The sequence below is a fragment of a genome, unplaced genomic scaffold (genome assembly GCF_019419815.1).
Source record: "Pyrus x bretschneideri cultivar Hongxiangsu unplaced genomic scaffold, Pyrus_bretschneideri_v1 Contig5, whole genome shotgun sequence".
In the NCBI taxonomy this organism is placed as follows: Eukaryota; Viridiplantae; Streptophyta; class Magnoliopsida; order Rosales; family Rosaceae; genus Pyrus; species Pyrus x bretschneideri.
The window spans coordinates 9,551,905-9,570,928 of record NW_025999787.1 but is presented as its reverse complement, the minus strand read 5'-3'; the positions used below and the strand labels follow the sequence as shown (position 1 = coordinate 9,570,928).

Below are 19,024 nucleotides of genomic sequence, written 5' to 3'. Positions count from 1 at the left end.
TTGTGTTATTTGGATTAATCACATAACAATATTTTTTTGGGTGATGCTATTTACACACTTTTTTTTTTACCTTTCACAGATTCCTTGTTTATTTATATCGATTGATTACCTTCAATTCATATGATCTGACGACCAAAAGTTCTTAAAATGAAATCAAATATAAACATACATAAAAAAGATTATCACCTTAATTCATACATAAAACATTTGTATCAAAAGTGAAATTCCTACACAAAATTTTAGTTTACAATAACGAATGCGGTATGTTTTATGAAATTTTTGTTGTTGAAGCAAATGCCTCAACTAAAGATGGGGATGGAAAACGAGTCCACATCAATATGGACCATAAACTTAATTCTTGATGTAAATGTGGAGGAAATCATATTCTTTTGGTAGTGATTTCATGTGGAAGAAATTGAAAAAGATAGGAGAAATACGTATTATGATAATTCTATGTCAACTAGAAATTTATAAGTTATAACCAACAAAATAAATAAACTAGAAAATTATTAACCAAATAAATTAATAAAAAAATAAAAAAATATTAAAATGGACGGCAGAGATTGCCCCTTCTATGCAGGAAGCCGCGAAGGGTCACATGACTCACATGTCAAATGTCACATGTCTATGCCTTTGCCTCTTCAAATTTTGTCAATTGAAAGAGTGATGAGATTGACATCCACGTCCAAGGAATTTCTTATTTGATTTTGTTGTCCAGAAGTACCAATATTCAAATAAATATCAAATAAAGTTAACAAAAAGGAAGAGAGTACTTATTTACTTTGTTGAATTTTAATCTCAGCTCCATTTGAGAGAGCTGAGAGAAGAAGCAAACAAGATCAAAAGGGAACAAAAAAGTTGTCTTTCTTTCCCATTTGAAACTTGTGGACTGGAGCCTCAAACCCAAATTTTCCCATTTCCCAAACACGAACACACACACTCTCTCTCTCTCTCTCTCTCTCTCTCTCTCTCTCCAGCACTGGGATCTGTCTTCTTTCTCTTCAGTCTGCAAGAACAAAGCTCAAAGGTAAGAACTTTAATGAATTTTCCATTTGGGTGTTTGAATTTATTCATAAAGATACCTGCTTTATGTGATTCTGCTGGTTTTGTTAAGTTGTTTGCTTAGATCAGAATTCAGAATTTCTTGAAATTCTTATACATACATCTATACTCTCAATCAAACTAATTTACAGCCACTTACGATTTGGATTACAAGTTCCTACTTTTTCAGAATCAAGAATTATTGCTGAATTTTGATCTTTTACTTATAATTTCTTGTTCTTTTTGCGGTAAATTAAAATGTTTATGTTTAATATATATATATATATATATTATATAATTGAGTAATTATTAAATTTCCATCCACCAAATTTACTCCCTTTGCAATGGAAGGTGAGGGATGTGGGGCAATTAACTGGAGCCTGGAAAGTCTTCATTTCCAACTGATGTACATGTACTGCACTCCCTTTCCGCGGATTCAGATTCAGATTTTTTTTTTTTTTTTCCCTTATCATTCCGACCAAAAACCAGAAGATTCCTTTTCTTGGTTTTTAAGACAGTTTATGGGCCCATAAAACAGTGTGTCGGCCCAGTTTTCAGTTCTGCAGGCCCAACTGAACTTGGGCTGTGTTGCCCTCTTGGAGTCCAGCCTTGTTGGTATTATTTTGATGGTGTGTAAATGACATGAGTTAGGCTGGTTGGCATTTTCCAGTCTTTTGTACTCAAGTTTGAATTCTTGTTCGATAGATTAGAGTGATTTAGAATATCGTTTTGTTAGAAAAAATGACATCTATGCTAAGCTTTCTATACAATTATCCAGAGAATTGATCGAGTGGAATATTTTCTTTAGACACATGCTTTGATGTGTGACTCCTAGTATTTAGGTGGTGTGTGTAACTTCTGATTCGATTTTTTGACATTAGATGTAAATATTCTTGCGGAAGTATCAACTTAAAGTTTCAACGATATTAGCAAATGGCTAATTCTTTGTTAAGAACTGAAATTCCATTGAACTCCGCCTTTGCTAATTCTCCAGATATCTGTTGTAGTTAGAGAACTGACCGATTTGTAGACAAATGAATTTGAGTTTAATTTTATTGTGTCAAAATCAAACTAAGACGAATGACAGATCAACCCTGCAACAACATTTAGGTTATGGAAAAAAAGAGCGTTGTCAACTTAAACATGGTTAGTGGGATAGTGGTACATTAAGGCACATATTGTTAGTATCACGAAGGTTTAACGTTGAATGAAATATTTGCATCTTAGAGTCAAGCATCTAAATAGCAATGGTCTTTCACAGATCAGGCATAAGATATCTTGTTTTTATATTTCAGGTTGAGTCCAATAAGACTATGAAGAGGTTAGAATCAAGAAAGTCTCGTTCGTGGTGGTGGGATAGTCACATCAGTCCCAAGAACTCTAAGTGGCTTGCAGATAATCTCGAGGGTGAGCAACAAACACCTCTTTCGGTCTTATTTATAACTTTGTAAGTGTATCCATTTACTTATTTTTGAAATGTCACTTGCAACAAAGGCATAGGAAAGAGATGTCTAATGATGAATTCCCCCAGTATTACGCTTCATATCTAGTTTCTCATAGAAAATGAAAAATATTTCGCTTGGTTTAACTTTAAAATAACAGCAATCCGTTTATAAGATTTCATTCAGCTCAACCTTGTTAAATTCGAGCGATGGTATTATAATTGGTTTTGACTTATTTACGAGGAATTCTGGGTTAAGTCAGATTTGTTTTACTATTTTTGGCTAAAGCTGTTTTTTCCTATTTTTCTTCTTATTTTTTGATGCAACAATATGAGTGGAAAGTTTATTGTTGTGAGGAAACATCTTTTTGTTGCGTCCTTTAACGACATTTGTGGCACTTTAAGCTGAGATTTGGGAAAATATCAGTACCAAGGATTTCTTGTTGCACATTCTAAATGAAGGCAAGATTAAAATGGGTAAAGCGGACTGCGGTTGTATAATATTAGCGTTACTTATCCTGATCTAACGGTGTAGGGGTTATTCGACCCCAACTACCCAAACTGGTGGAGGAAGTTGGTTTTCCAAATTATGCATGTTTAAATATCTCTAGAGTTGATTTTTTGGTCAAAGTTCTAAAGTGTTGATTGCTATAGTCAATTATTCACCAAAATGCCTCTCAAGAAAATGACAAAACGATCTTTCTCCTCAGAGATGGATCGAAGCATCAAACGGATGTTGAAGCTGATCGAAGAGGATGGGGATTCATTTGCAAAAAAGGCTGAAATGTATTATCAAAAGAGGCCTGAATTGATTGCTCATGTTGAAGAGTTTTATCGCTTGTACCGGTCCCTGGCCGAACGTTATGATCATGTGACAGGAGAATTGCGGAAGAATGCACCCTCGGATCTCCAATCCCAGAGTTCATGCCTTTCTGACATTGGTTCAGAACTGCCATCTGCATTGCCATCTCCTGATGTCCAACCCGGAAAGCTAGGTCGTCGTAAATCTGGCCCTCGTGCTGCTGGCTTTGATTTCTTCCTTGGCCCTGGTGGAAACAGCTCAGAACATTACCAGAAAGAGGGAGATGAATCATTTTCATTAGCCGATTATTCTGAGCCAGAATCTGATGATTCTTCAGTCAACAATTATTCAACTCCCTTGTCAAATGGTCTTGATCAAGGGCAGACGAGAAAGATAATTGAGTTGGAAATTGAGCTTCGTGAAGCGAAGGAGAAGCTCCGGATGCAGCAGGAAGAGAATGTGGACAGTTCATTCACGGGTGCAAAACCTGATCATACCGAAGAATTTCCTGCAAAAATTGCAGAATATGAGCAGGAGCTGACTAGCAGAAATGAAAAATTGCGGGAATCGGAAGAAGAGATTGCCAGGTTGAACATCAAGCTCAAAAGGCATGAGTCTTCGCAACATAGTAATGGTCTTAAGCTTGCACTTGAACCAGAGTCTGCACAACATAATAATGGTCTTAAGCTTGCACTTGAACCAGAGCCTGCACAACATAATAATGGTCTTAAGCTTGCACTTGAACCAGAGCCTGCACAACATAATAATGGTCTTAAGCTTGCTCTTGAATTTTCAAAACCGAAGGAGACCAAGATACATGAGGGTGCCAGAGACAGGGAGATAAATGAACCGTCAGAGATTCATAAAAGGGTCGGTAGGTCGGGAGAAGTTCAAGACAGAGATAGCAAGATCGAGGCATTGGTGAAAGAGCTTAGAGCCGCAAAAGATAGACTTCAACATTCAGAAAAAGAGATTGCAAGTTTGAGACAGCAACTTGAGAGTAATATACCCTCTGAGGAAATCCAACGGTTGCAGGGTCAGCTTGAATCTGCTAAGAAGGATATTTCTATGTGGAAAACGAAGCTCAACACAGAGAAACGAGAGGTGTCCAAGCTGCAGGAACGAATTTCAAGGTTGAAAAGTAGTTTAACAGACCGGGATAATGAAGTCATGGATTTGAAAATCGCAGTATCTGATGCCGAGGAGAAGATTTTCCCTGAGAAGGCACAGGTTAAGGCTGAAATATCTCGATTGCAATCAGAACGGACACATTTAGAGGAGCAGCTGAAAGATTGGGAATCACGTGGCCGTTTGTTGGAGGATGAAATCAGACAGATGAAAGCTGGAAAAGCAGAAATGGAGGAGAGACTTAAAGGCGAAATCGAGCAGTTGAAGGCAGACATCCTTGAGAGAAGCAACCAAATGGAGAATTTAAACAAGACCCTTGATGCAATGAAAACAGAAAGAGATGAGCTTAGCACCAAAGCCGCTATGCTACAGGCAGAGGTGAGTTCAAGAGACGATCAGATCAATGAGATTAACAAGAATTTGCAGCAAATGCAGACGGAACATCAAGAACTGCTCAACGGGGCTGAAGGGGGGCGAAAACTGGTGGAGGAGCTGACGGAAAGAGCAAAGGAACTCGAGGAGGAGATTCAGAGGCAAAGAGTCGTGATCATGGAAGGAGCAGAAGAAAAACGAGAAGCTATAAGACAGCTGTGCTTCTCGCTCGAACATTACAGGAACGGATACCATATGCTTCGACAAGCTTGTATGGGAAACAACAAGAGAGTTCCAGTTTTGGCAACTTAAGCTAAATATAAAACATGCGGTCATCGTTTGTACATTACATGTATTTTCAGTGCCATTTTCTGTAATCTTGGGCCGGAAATGGCCAGCCGAGTGATGAGCTATAGGCCATGCTCTCTCATGGTTGTATGAATGCGAGGTTTATGTTGTGTAGTATCAGTATAGATATAGAAACAGAAGGGTCCCGTCAAAGGACCCATTTGAGTCACTAATTTGCCCTCAAAAATGGTGGAGAGGGCAGATATTTGTGTGATAATTTTAGTTCGGTGTTTGGTTTTGGGGTTGAAATTTGACACAATTGAAAGTGCGTTTGCAAACTTTTGACACATGATTGCACGTTCACTTGCTCTTTAAAATTTTGGGAAATTTTAGAGAGAGGCCCTTGGACTTTGGATCTTGTTCCACTTTACCCGCTTAACCTTTCATTCCCCACTCCCAAGGGTTTTTTTTTTTTTTTTTTTTTTGATCTTTTGACACATATGCTAACAAAACGTCACATTCACAAGAAAAACTAGTAATCTTGGAATTGAATCTTAGACATTCATCGACTCTTTTTGTATATTGTACAAAATAAATAAAAATAACTGTCAATTTGACAGAATAACATACAATAAGTTGAGTGGACAAACCAGTAAACTTTGTGCTGAAATTTATCTTGTAAACAAAAAAGATTTAGCTAAGGTACTAAAATTTGAACTGTTGAATTTCTTTAGCTATTGGCACTTTGCTTGACCGAAAAAATTAGAAAAACAAGTTCCGCGCCAGGAAGGGGTCGAACCTTCGACTTTCTGCTTAGGAAACCGACGCTCTATCCACTGAGCTACAGGCGCTTGTTGTTGATACTAATCCTTTATTAATTATTCTTAAACGTCTAAAGCGCTAACGAACCCACAGAAAATTCTTTTCCTCAGAGGACACAATTTTGATTTTTTTTTTCTTTACGAAACCAAGTATTCAAAATGATGTCATTTTTCGAACGATTTTCTTTCTAGATATTTCTGCTTATGTTCTAAATTTTTCTCTCTTACGCCAGAGAAATTCTTAAGTAAGATTTCCATATCCGACTGTCTCTCACGAAGAAGAAATATTGAGTATAGTTGTCACATTAATAGCGCACTCAAAACGAGTGAGACACTCCACAGACTCACATCCAAGGGCACCAAGTTGGGAGTGGCTCCGACAACCTTACGAAGAATTTATGCTCATGATCGTCCCTTTCGCATTTTAATAAGCTCAACACATGAAACTCATGAAAGATAACCCTAGTGCAAAGATTTTGCTTTGACCTCGGCTATCTTATTTAACTCCATATGGTGACATAAGTTATATTTTTTTGAAATTGCTTAAAAAGTCAAAGTGTTATTTGACGATCAAAAGCACTTTGACTAAGCTTAGCAAAAATACTTCAGACAACTTTTGGGTCTCAAAAACACTCTTCGTTGATAATCATTGCTTACCAAGTGCTTTTTTCAGTCAGTACGAAAAGTTTGTTTCCACAAGAATTTCGACATGTTTATAAGAAAATCACTTCTAACAAAAATGTTTACGAATTAAGTGCTTCATTTAGAAACAGTCACATACTTAACCCAAGTACTTGACTCAAATCGATTACACATGAGATAAGCTGAAAGTAAAAAGTCTCCCATCAAACATTCTAAGTTCTAACAGTTCATCGTAATAATCTCATGATATACATTTTTTAAATAACTGAAAGCGTTTTAAAAAAAAAAAAAAAATTAGGTTCTAAAAACCTTTGGAAATATTCCAAAACAAGCAAATTATTGAAACAGATGGGAAATTAGGATCTCTCCTCTAATTGGTTGGCTCATTGAACTTGAAACGACGATGAAAATTGCGTTTCCACAGATCCAGCAACATCGTGAAAATTATTGGCCTTCAGCCGCAGCAGGCTTCTCGAAAAATGTCTTCTTTATCCAATCAAACGGCTGTACTTTTTTTTTAATTTAAAAAAAAAAACCATTAGATTCATAATATTCTGAAATTTTCTAATTTTTGCTCAATCTACGGATTTACTGGGAAAAAAAGATATAAATAAATATAGGACTTTTTGATAAAAAAATAATAAATTGGGGATGAGAGGAATTGAAGTGGGAAGCCAGAGAGAAAGGGGGGCAGACCTGGACGAACCAAAGAGCTCCTGTGCCGGCGGCGACGCCCCACATGGCGGCGGACTTTACATCGGAGGATTGAGGCACCGGGAGCTTCGAAAAACGCGCAGCGAGTCCACCTGCCATTTTTTGGATCTGAATTCACAAGAAACGCAAAGAGGAGAGCAACTATGACCGCACCACAGCAAAGCGACTTTGAACAGGCTTGCTGCGTTTGAGGTCACCGAGAATATTTTATTAATTAGACTATTTACACATTACATCCACGTCTTTTTGAAATTCACAAAATAACCCCTAAAGTCACTAAATATTATATATTGGACTCTCAGTCCATCTAACTATCAAGTTAACTACTATTTCTTAATGTGTTAATCATGACGATGAGGTTATTTCAGCATGTTTACTTAACAGAAATATGGTAACCAAGGAATTAAAGAACTTAGAATTAGAGGAACTAAGGAAAGGAAATCAAGTAAACTTGTTCTTGGGTTGATCAAATTTTTGATCTTAAGGTATTTAAATACCAGTTTTAAGGGAAAACTCTGCACTCTTCTAATTACATATTCATAAACACAAAGAAAATGATTTTAATTCTTATTATTTTGCAAGTAAGATGCATTTTAGAGAAGTTAATGCCTTATCACACTTGCAACGTCCATTTGGGTACCCTAACATTTGAACATCAAGTTTCTTAAGCCCGACAAGCTTTAATTGTTCAATCACAAAATGCAAATTGGAAATTACGATGGAAGTGCATGTGTGTCATGGAAGTCGGAAAAAGATCCTCTTCGGATCCTTATCCTAGGGATCCCGTGATCTCACCCGTTCATCGTATATCGTACGGTCAGTTTTTGTTAGGTACTATTTATATTTAATTTTAAATTTTAAAATAATTTCTGACCGATATACAATAAACATGTGAGATCACAGGATCCCTAGGATCCCTATGAAAAGGATCCGGCGTGGAAGTCCTCTCTTTGGAGTTTGGAGAGGGCTTGTATTGCTAGCTGAAGTCGACGTCATTTTGCCTGAAATTGGAGTTTTGTGCGTAACCCTAGAATCGGCATTCGATTCTTAAGGGAGCTATCACTTGTACAATAAACAGTTGACAATACGAAACAACAGATAAAAACGACACCGGTAATCAAAAGCACTTTCTGCAAAAGCATTTAGAGTAAGGATGAATCACATTCAACAAAGCACAAGATAGGACCGAAAACGTGAGATTGAATATTTGATTCTGCTACAGACGTCTCAGGTAAACATCATGTTTAAGATATACAATGCAAAACCTATGAGCCAACCCTACAATCTCTAAAATTGTCAAATCGTTCATCCTTGGTACAGATACTGGGTACACTAACAATGTAAAACGACAGAGCTGAAACGGGGACACGTACAAGGAACTACTCGTATTCAACACCTTTGTAGTCCAAGCCTCAAGTAAGAAGCAACATGCCTCTATCATTTTACAGAGGTTGTAAGACAAGCATGCGTAAAGCATCACAGGCATGTTTCCGGCCAACAGAGGCCACAAGGCGTGGACGGGCAAAAAGGGAGACTGCGAGGGAACGAAGGAGCGGTAGAGAGAGTCGGGGCACTTCTATTCTAGCTTCCACAAAACTACTTACCAACGTCAATCTTGAATCCCCGAGAGCGAATCTTTGTTTGTTTTTAAAAACCCACCGAAGGTAGACTTCATCAATCGTCCCAAGCACTATCTGCTGCCCCTTCTTTTTTATTGTTCGAATCCGCAAACATGAACCGATACTTGTCCTCAATGTTTACTGATGTTGGTCCCGCTATTGAGCTTTTGGATAAAGCAACCCTAGCTTGCTTTTGAGCAGCTGCTGCTTCTTTTTCTTTCCTTCTTGCAGTCTGATGGTCAATAGCAGAAGCTGTCAAGCTTATAAACACGTGAAACAAAATTTTCTTTCCTTTATACCCAGATTAGTTAGCAATGAGAAAGAAATTCTGGGCACTAGTACGATGCAAAAGCAATGACCGTTGATAGTATATCTCAAAATCAGTACCTTCCCAGTTGCAAAAGCCACAGCATTCCCAGATCCAGCATCTGATATTGCTTTCTTTATATTTGCCACAAGGAACTACAGAGTGCCATCAATAATCAAGAATAAAGAGTTATATTCTGATAATGGAAGAGATGGTGAGAAGAAGCAGTAAGAAAAGGTGAACTAGGTACCATATCACGATCCGTGTAAAAGGAAGTAGATTGTCCCATTGATCCTGCTCTTCCCGTCCTTCCAATTCGGTGTACATAATCTTCCATGCTCTATATTGAGGTAGCCATAACTGAAGCTTCAGGTTTGCTATTTCACAACAAAATTAATAGCAACTGAAAAGACCAGGCTATTGAGATGCTATCACATGATAGCAAAAAGACTTAATGATCACAAGTTGACGCTATTCAAATACCAAAGGTAAGAATTGCCTAATTTATAGCCAATTCTCAGATAAGTTTCTAAGTTGGGTTAGTGGATTCCAGATATAAATTGACCTAGAGGCCTTCCTTCGCAACCACCTATACCTTTGGAAGATCCAAATTGATAACATGTGCAACTCCTGAGACATCCAAACCGCGAGACGCAACATCAGTGGCAACCTGGACACAAGGTCTCAATCAGATTCATGCTGATTGGTGATGTTAAAGCTGCCTTGTATTCAAGCAGAATCAGACAAAGATGAATAGATATAAAAAAGAAAATATGAATTTATAGAGCGCAAGACGGTGATGTACCAAAATACTGGTAGTGCCTTTTCTAAAATCACGTAGAGCAGCCTCTCTTTCAGTTTGTGTACGACCACCATGAAGAGTAACTGCATGCAAGCCTTGTGCTGCCAAAGCTTCAGCAACTTCGTCACATCTCGTCTACAAGCAAACACAAATTCAATGTCAAATTTCACTTTTGTCCAAAAAGAGTTAGTAACGAGAGAAAATTAAGTCACACCAGATTAAGTGAGTTTGGCTCCTACAAGCAATCCTAAAAAGCATTCTGATAGCATCTTGCACTAAGAAACAGGAAAGGCTTCACATTGAATTTGTACAAAGATTTCACACAATCATGCTCTAAACATATTTCTTCATCAAGCCTTAACGCGAACGCCTTCCATTATTCAGTACACTATTATAAAATGTACCCTAAAAAAATGTACCTTCCTTTCAACAAACACAATTGTTAAGGGCAAGGGATGGCCAGTTCCTTCAACCCGAGATGCCTCTTCTACGAGCAAAGCCAATAGCTGATCAGTCTACACAGACAAAGCATGGTTACCAAATTAAAATGAGACCAATAACTCTCCCAATAAAAGCAGTGGACACATTAAAAACTAGATGGGTAATACAAAAGATAAGCTGTGAAATATGGTTGCCAAAGATGATAAGATCATCGTCAAGCACATAAATATGCCGAGGGAAGTGCCAAATATACATAGAACAACTCTCCGCATCATAGGTCTGGCACTAAATTCCTAGAAACCTCATCCCCACAACAAAAGGAAAGAAAAAGACAAGACAATATCACAGACCGCGGAAAGAAAAAATGTGAAGAAACCAATATTGCTCAAGTCTGGGTGAACCAACCTTCTCACTCTCAGGAACCTTCTCCAAAGTCTGAGTCACATTTGCTGTAGGGCTACTCACTTTTCCCACCTTCACTTGCACTGGTTTAGTCAAGTATTCCTGAAGACAATAAAAGCTAGAATAAGTTTCAATGAAATTGTGCATGACAGTCCTAACTAAACGCAGAGAGAGAGAGAGAGAGAGAGAGAGAGAGCACAATGATCTTAATGGTATTCCAATACTAGCTTTTGTATATTGGAAAATTACAAAGTACAAATTCATTCCAAACTTGGTATAAAATTATGTTGAATTAAAGGTAGAACGCATTAGTTGCATGAAGTGACCACCAGAACAAGTGCTAATGGCTCATATGTGTGTCAGGAAAGAGATAAGGCCATTCAGACCCCTAAACCATAACAGGAAAAAATAAGTCATAGAAACATAAGATTGTAAAATGAGAAGGTTGATTATATGGAAGAATCACAGCGACACCTTTCCATTATTTAGTTACAGAAACTATGAATAATATTATTTAGTTACATAAACTATGACCATGTTCATAAAAGCTCGTACAAGAAGGTAACCTTTACCTGAGCTAATTCTTCGATCTCTTCAGGCATAGTTGCACTAAACAGCAAAGTTTGATGCTTTTCAGAAAGGTTCCGCATCACCTGAAATGGCATCAAAATAATGTGTTCTATATATGTACAAGACAATTTATTTCAATGTTGTGAAATTCTTAACCAATATACATTTTGCTTCTTACAGGAGTCACGCTATTGGTTATACTTTGAAGATGTATTACAAAGTTTATACACACACACACACACATTTATATATATATATATATATATATATATATATATAGCACATAGAGTTGTACAAAACCTAAACCTTATTCAAAATGGAACCTAAAAGTGAGATGAAGATCGTGTATGAGTCTAATCCCCCATGACGTCTATATTGCTTCTATAAATTGTAAAACCTCCAACAGTTTGCTTTTACCAAGCAATATTTTCCCTCTTTCTAATTTCCCCTTTACTGTTGCCCTTTTTTGTTAAATTTTCACTTCATGTTAAACCTGATATTTGATGTTTTAAGGTGGGAAATAATTAAAGAAAGGAATACACATGGAAGCATTGAAAGGAAGAAAAGGTAGGATGCAAAAACTTTGACCTCAAGAAATCTAAAAAAGAAAGCCAAAACCAATCCATGGTGAGGATAATTTTTTTTTTTTAAGGAAAAATAAATAGAAAGTAAAACGCATATTCAGGTCAAAAGTTGATGCAAAACATACCTCTCGTATCTGTGGTTCAAATCCCATGTCAAGCATTCTATCAGCTTCATCTAAAACAACAAACGAAATTCTAGTGATAGAAGTGTTCCCTTGTTGTAAATGATCTATAAATCTTCCAGGAGTAGCAACCACTACATCAACTCCTGCTCGTAGCTCAGACCTCTTTCATTCCATCCAGGTAGAAAGCCACAACAAAACAATTATTAGCAGAGACTAATAAGAAATAACATATTGCGTACGATGTCATAAAATTGAAAAAACATTCCACTAAAAGCATGCATCACTGTTACTGAATGAGAAACAAATGTTGATATGAACCTATTACACGACAAGCATTTATTAAAAACCTAGCCCACATCTAGGAATTATCAAAACCAAGACAAAACGACAAGTATTAATGAATTTCCGGAGTCACAACACCTACAAGAAGATTGAAAACACTTATTGAAATAGAATGTACCGTTATTCCACCAAATCAATTACCTGCTCAGATATGTTGGTTCCACCCACCACAATAGCAGTTCTGAAGGACTCGAGAGATGCACCAAACGCTTTGACCTGTAAAACCACACTTGTAACTTAGCACTTATGGAAAAGTATTATGAAACAAATTCCAAACTAACTCCTCATAAATGCATTGTGATCTTTTGCAGCTTAGGTCACCTCTTTTTCAATTTGTTGGGCAAGCTCTCTAGTCGGAGCCAATACCAGAGCTAGTGGTCCATCACCACGCTGAACAGGAGGTTGAGCCAAGCAATGCTGTACATCGAAAATAAAAAGTTAAAACATCCATTAAACCAAAATCTACTTAGCAGGCACATAAAGTCCAGACTACATAAGAATACTAAATAACAGGACCTCGGACCTGTATCATGGGAATGGCGAATGCAGCAGTTTTTCCACTGCCAGTTTCAGCACAACCTAATAAGTCCCTCCCACTGAGAGCAACCGGCATAGCTTGAGCCTGAATGGATGTCGGTGTGGTGTATCCGTGATTGTCGATATCCTTCATGATGCTAGGGTGCAAACACTGAGAATAGAGGAACGACACGTCCGTTAATACAAACTAGGCTAATCCAAAATAGAAGTAAAACATCCGATTGATAAAACACAAAAATGATTCACCATATCTGTAAAAGACTCGATCGGTGCCGGAGCAGGAGCAGAGTCGGAACTAACAGTAACATCCAAATTAAGCCGCAAACAAACCTCTTCAATCTACAGGCATGTAATTTCGTAAATTTCAGCTAATGGTGACGATATAAACAGACTGATGACGTCAATAAACCAGAAATTTGATTGAAATTGTGAAATTAGCTGTAGCAAGAACCCTAAGCAAATGCAAATGCAAATTTCAAAAAACTCATAAAAGGCAAAGGCAATGATTGGAGAAGCGTCGAACCATATCAGGATTCATGCGGAGGACGCGGTCGGAGGGCTTCCACTGAGGGACGACGGAGTCCGGGCGAGCTCTGCTGGCCTGGGAGAGAGCGCCGGAGCTCCAGCGAGAGGAGGCATTGGAGTGAGAGAAGCTGGAGGAGGAAGCACCACCGGACGACGACTTGTCGTTGCTGAAGTGAGAGTTGGAGGAGGAGTAGGAGAGCTTGCTCTGATCGTCTAGGGTTCGAGACGAGGCTTCGGTGGCGGTGGTAGTGGTGATTGTCGTGGTGGTTCTTGAGCTCGACCTCAGGTGCGGAGGCACATACGACATCGTTTTGCGGGAAGTTTTCTCGGGAATCGGAGAGAGTGTTTGATTTTACGGCGACGACGACTGTAAGTGGAGTGAGTGAGCAAATGAAAAACGAGAGGTGCGTGGTAGGCCAATCTTTCTCGCTAACTTGCGCTTCTGTGGGCTGTGGGCCCTTTTCGGTCTTCGCGGGCTTAGATTTTAGTCCATATTATTTATGGGCCAGAATAACAGTGTATTTTGGGTCCTTCTCCAGCAAATTTGGACCGGCCTACTCAGCCCACATTGGAATTGGGTTTTTTTTCTTTCTTGTATCCCAAATTTGGATTTTGTCTCCAATGAGAGCCACTTCATTGTACATGTTTTTTGAAATAATTTTACCATTAAAGGCCATTACTAGGTACTTGTGGCCCTTGAGGACCAAGATATAGGAGAAGCAAGGCCAGCCATTTTCCCATTTGACTTTTTGGTTTTAAGAATATTTGGCTTCGAGAATGAGTGATTGTCCTTCTTCCACCTCATCATTTAACCTATTGTGGTCCACTTGATTTATTGACTTCGTTTTATTGTCGGTTTGCAACCCTGATGCCAAAAGACTCACGTAAACGAATGCCAAAGAGCCATTATTGCACTACTTACCTATGAGCACATCTATATGTAAGTAGCATGAGAGCTCTCAGCGACATTAATAGCTCAAGTGCTCATTAGGATAAGTCTCTTTAAGAATGTTTGGTTTTGAGAATGAGTGATTGTCCTTTTTTCACCTTGTCGTTTAACCTATTGCAGTCCACTTGTCAATTTGAGACCCTGATGCAAAAAGACGCACGTAAACGAAAGTCAAAAAGCCATTATTGCACTACTTATGAGCACATCCGTATGTAAGTAGCGTGAGAGCTCTCAGCCGCATTAATAGCTCAAGCGCTCATTAGCATCTGTCTCTATAAGGTTGAAATATGAATCATATCAGGCACATTAGGTCTTCTATAGCAGCAGTATGAAGAATTCAATTTGATTCCAATTTCATATGTATCAAGCTCCTACAGTTGGCCAAAATAAAGAAATTGGTTTTATGAGAGTGATTTCAATAATTTAGTTAATATATTAAACTTGATACAATAAATGATCAACTTTTTTTTTATGGAAAGAAGTGGGAATAACCAATAAAAAATATTAGATGAGTCTCACAATTAATAGATAGATTTCACATATTAACTAACACGTATGTAAAAATTGTGTTATGTTTGATTTTTTTTTTTTATACATGAATCAAACTCGCATAAACCAAACAAAAAGCAACAAACTTCTATTCACAAAGGTATCCCGTGCGATTCTAAAAATGTTATTTTTACCATCTATTTGTACTACTATTTATATCATCTCTATAATAAAAGTGAACCCACATGAATTGATGTGTCCTATTTTTATTTAAGAGATTTTACAAATAAATGATATAGTGCAGAACTATTCGTTGGAAAGAGATCATCTCCCGATTTCTTCCATCAAATTCACTCAATCCTTAAATTCGGACTCTTGAAATTTGATTCAGCGGCTAAAATTATTATAACTTTTAAAAGGATTCCATATTTGTAGTCATTTGATTAAACTTCAAAAATCCAAATTTAAAAATTAGGTGAATTTAGTGGAAAGGATCAGAAGATGACCATTTCCCTCTTGTTCGGCTCACATAGCTTGGTAGTACGATGTAATCATTTGTATTCTTATTTCCGTGTGCTCCTTTTTATTTTTATTTAGCATAATGAGTCCTAGTCATTTAATTGCCTACGAGTGGTGTCGTAATTGATGACGATTGACATAAAGATGGATGTGGACGGTTTTAATGATTAAAAAATAGTAATAGTGAAATTAAATTTTGAATCAATGATATGATTTATAATGATTGAATTATTATTTAACTGTTCGTAGTATAACATTTAATTTATAAATTTAATTTAAAATTTTAATCTTCCTAATATTATTTGTGAAAACAATAAAGAGAAAATGGTTGGGTTGAGGAGGTGGTAGCTTGAGAAGGTGAGTTGCGTGCCATTCGTTGAACATCCGTTTCAACGGTGGTAGGTGAGATGATATGAAAGCCTTGGATGTTTGTATCTTATCTTCTTGTTCGTCCTTCGTAGCTGATTTGTGATGGTTTTGTTTCAATGATTAAATTTAATTAATTGTGTCCTTGTAGGGTGTATCTTTACATAATTACAAAATTATAGTGTCAACCGGTCATATAACTTTTACTTTCTTGGGCGACATTTTTCTTGTATATCTATTTGTAGTATCTTATTAAAATCACAATAATAATAATAATTTTTATTACATATTAAACTTTGATTTGTTAATAAAAATGATCGACATAAAGAAGTACAAGGATCGCGGACAAGCAAAATCTCCCTTGCTGCTTTCTACCCAATCTTTATCAAGTCTTGCTCACATTAGGAAATGTTCATCCGAAAAAAGTATGTGCATTTGTGTTTTATCCTACTCGAACAATATTTGACTACTTAAAGATGAGTAGAAATTTCTACTTACAATTTCTCGAAATTATTTGTTGTCAATTTATAGAACTTCGTGTTTATAAGCATAACTGTTCATATTCTCAAATCGGGATGTTCGAGATCACCCTATAAAGATTGCCTCTACAAAAAATAAATTAAAACTAAGATCGTTTAGTCATCAAACGATTTAAAACAAATGAACAGTATTGGTAAAAGCATTAGGAACCGTTTATGTATTTGTTATAATAGATTGACTAAGTCATTAAACTATTTAAAACAAATGAACAGTATTGGTAAAAGCATTAGGAACTGTTTATGTAGTTGCTATAATATATTGACTAAACGACCTTAATTTTAATTTATTTTTGCAAAGATGATCTTTACAGTTTGATTCATAGTATGAACGGTTCTGATCATAAGCACAAAAATTTATGATTAAAACACTAAGAGTGTTGAGTAGGAGTTCCTACTCATCTTTGTCAAGTATTGTTCATCTTACTTCGCTTTTACCAAGAGTAAGTCTCTTCGTGTAATATAATATAAATAAGATCAAGGGACAAATTCTCAACCTTTAGATCTAGTTTAATCCAATGGTCCCTAAGTAAAACTCAAATGTTCTCGGTGACATGGCAATGACATTAAAATGAATAAAAAACTAAGTAATTTTATTTTCACCAAAATTCAGGAGATATGACTTGTTCATTAAAATCCAAAAGTCATGACAAACGCCTTCATCAGACGGTGCTTTGATTTGATTCGTACAAGATTTTAAAGCACACAAATAATATCAAGCTATTACTCGATTTCTTGAATCTTTTATTAAGTAAACAAAACTAAATCCTAAATTATAAGTCTTCATTCTTAGTATCTTTAGGCGATGAATTAGGTTGTGGTAAAACTTTGATATCTTAAATTTTACCTAGTTCTTAAGTTGTAATTATTACTTATAAGTAAGAGGTCTTAAGTTTAATTCTCACCAAAGACGAATTTAAACCGCATAATTACTAGTCAATTGTGAAATTAAACTTACTCTTTTATTTAGTGTAGATAATGTCATTTGTTTAAAAAAAAAAATTGTGATTATCACTTTTTATTTCTTTTGGTCATAGTGTCCTGAAGACTTGAACCAAATTTGGTGGTTCTGGCAAATCACCAATCACCAAAGCAATGGAGGCCTTCCTCCCTCCCTCACGTTTTGCAGATTTTATTTATTATCTATGCATCTTTTATGCCATTTACTGCTTGAAATTCTCCACATCACTTTTAATTAGGGAAACGGGTCCTCTTCGGATCCTTTCCTCCTAATCTTAGGGATTCACCAATCCAGATTATTGAAATTTGATCCAATGGTTACAAATAGGGGTTCATTTTAAAAGTTATAATAACTTTAGTCATTGGATCAAATTTTAACGATCTGAATTGATGGATCCCTAAGATTAAGAGGAAGGGATATGAAGAGGATCCCTTTCCTTTAATTAAGACTATTGGATGCTATAAAAATTTAAAAGTTAAAAAGAAGTGTAAGCATATTTGTCAAAAATTTTGTCTATTGATCCTATCTAATATATGTATAATCACAAATATGAGGACGGAGGCATAGCACCACTTTTTTTAATAATTTTTAACACACGTTTTTGTGGGCCCACTTTGAAATGTATTTGTTTGGACCCAATTTTACACTATAGGCCCGAGTAATCTTGACCGTTGAATGAGCATAGCTCTCAACCGTTGGATGGCAGAATTGTTAAGATAATTGAAGGATATATTGTGGTTTTAATCATGATATTATCTTTATATTTCCTTGAAAAAGATGAGGTGCAGATTATATCTTCAACTTGAAAGTAAGCAGAATAAGTTCAATTTGATTTGGGATTCTTGGAGTTTAGACGCGTGACAGATTGGAGCATCAGAGCATTTTATCAAGAGTCTTAATATATTGCGACGTTGGTTGGCAAACGGATATTGATTGGCAGAGAAGATTAATGCATACATTTAAATGGGATACCAAGATGCGTAATCAACAGAGAATCAACTCCACGTGTGCTTGGAGTTGGTTAGCCGTGCATAAAGGTTATTGGCATATTTCAAATTAGGATGCTTATCAGCATAAAGATATGTGCTAATAATGGGTATATGCTATTAATTAGCAAGTGGTGGTGTCATGCTGGTAAGTGATAAGGCATAACAATCTTTTGTTTTGCATGAGACTGTTATGCAGGAGGAAGCGTTGGTATTGACGGCAGTTTTACAACATGACGGCCATCAAGATGATAGTCTTATAAATATGAGATGCGTAGAAAACAGAAGGGGACCTTGAATTCAGCATACAATTGTCCTGCGCAAAACCTCTCAAACACCTTGAGATTTTTTCTATTTTCTTTTTTCCGCCGACACATCTTTAGTTTGGATAAACAGCACTGTGAAGGCAACCGGCGAATATCTTCAGTTTGGATAAACAGCACTGTTGCCGTAGAATCAGCCGTTCCCGAAGCATCTTCAGTTTGGATAAACAGCACTGCGTCGAGGCCGACTGGTTATCTATCCAAGTCTCGGTCGAGAAGGATTTTCAAATCCTTATTGGCAGAGGTCATCTCATTAGCCTTCTCGGCGAAGTGAGGTGTTACCAGGTTACTACATTCGGCACCTTGAGAGCCGAATTTGATATTGAACTTCGTAGAACTAGCAGCCTTGTCTTCAGGCTCGAGAATCCAAAGGCCGAGATTTGTTCCTTCCT

General features: G+C 36.8%; 2 protein-coding genes, 1 long non-coding RNA gene and 1 other non-coding gene across 8 annotated transcripts; 1 reads left to right on the top strand and 3 right to left on the bottom strand.

Annotated features, from left to right (window-relative positions):
• Positions 1 to 656: 656 nt before the first annotated feature.
• On the top strand, positions 657 to 5,372 carry LOC103946041 (protein NETWORKED 4A). 5 transcript variants are annotated; one of them, XM_009356669.3, is made up of 4 exons: positions 657 to 1,027; positions 1,923 to 1,989; positions 2,337 to 2,448; positions 3,193 to 5,372. In XM_009356669.3, exons 2-4 carry the CDS (start codon positions 1,975 to 1,977, stop codon positions 5,094 to 5,096), a joined length of 2,031 nt encoding a protein of 676 aa, XP_009354944.2. In that variant the 5' UTR covers positions 657 to 1,027; positions 1,923 to 1,974; the 3' UTR covers positions 5,097 to 5,372. The 5 variants fall into 5 exon arrangements, with proteins under 5 accessions (XP_009354944.2, XP_009354957.2, XP_048425141.1 ...); XM_048569184.1 differs by having other exon boundaries at positions 947 to 1,027; positions 1,923 to 2,448; positions 3,193 to 3,918; positions 3,964 to 5,372; XM_009356682.3 differs by lacking the exon at positions 1,923 to 1,989 and having other exon boundaries at positions 658 to 1,027.
• Positions 5,373 to 5,850: 478 nt separating this feature from the next.
• Positions 5,851 to 5,923, bottom strand: TRNAR-CCU. Its single transcript has one exon. It is a non-coding gene; the product is annotated as a tRNA-Arg (tRNA).
• Positions 5,924 to 6,635: 712 nt separating this feature from the next.
• Positions 6,636 to 7,480, bottom strand: LOC125470447. The gene is made up of 2 exons (XR_007252698.1): positions 7,232 to 7,480; positions 6,636 to 7,039 (listed from the first exon to the last, which is right to left on the bottom strand). It is a non-coding gene; the product is annotated as an uncharacterized LOC125470447 (long non-coding RNA).
• A 951-nt stretch (positions 7,481 to 8,431) lies between these two features.
• On the bottom strand, positions 8,432 to 13,902 carry LOC103946019 (DEAD-box ATP-dependent RNA helicase 20). Its single transcript, XM_009356638.3, is given in 15 exon segments — positions 8,432 to 8,946; positions 8,948 to 9,100; positions 9,256 to 9,330; positions 9,426 to 9,515; positions 9,771 to 9,845; positions 9,981 to 10,112; positions 10,397 to 10,492; positions 10,824 to 10,922; positions 11,393 to 11,473; positions 12,100 to 12,261; positions 12,583 to 12,657; positions 12,763 to 12,858; positions 12,965 to 13,129; positions 13,225 to 13,317; positions 13,502 to 13,902. Coding segments are annotated over 15 exon segments (1,956 nt in total). The 5' UTR covers positions 13,811 to 13,902; the 3' UTR covers positions 8,432 to 8,691.
• Between the last annotated feature and the right edge of the window lie 5,122 nt (positions 13,903 to 19,024).

Bases quoted from the DNA above. Each gene is read 5' to 3' on its own strand.
- LOC103946041 (XM_048569183.1), top strand. From the start codon at position 2,289: ATGGTCTTTCACAGATCAGGCATAAGATATCTTGTTTTTATATTTCAG. The intron at 2,449-3,192 runs GTGAGCAACAAA...CTTTCTCCTCAG, and splicing joins GCTTGCAGATAATCTCGAGG to AGATGGATCGAAGCATCAAA.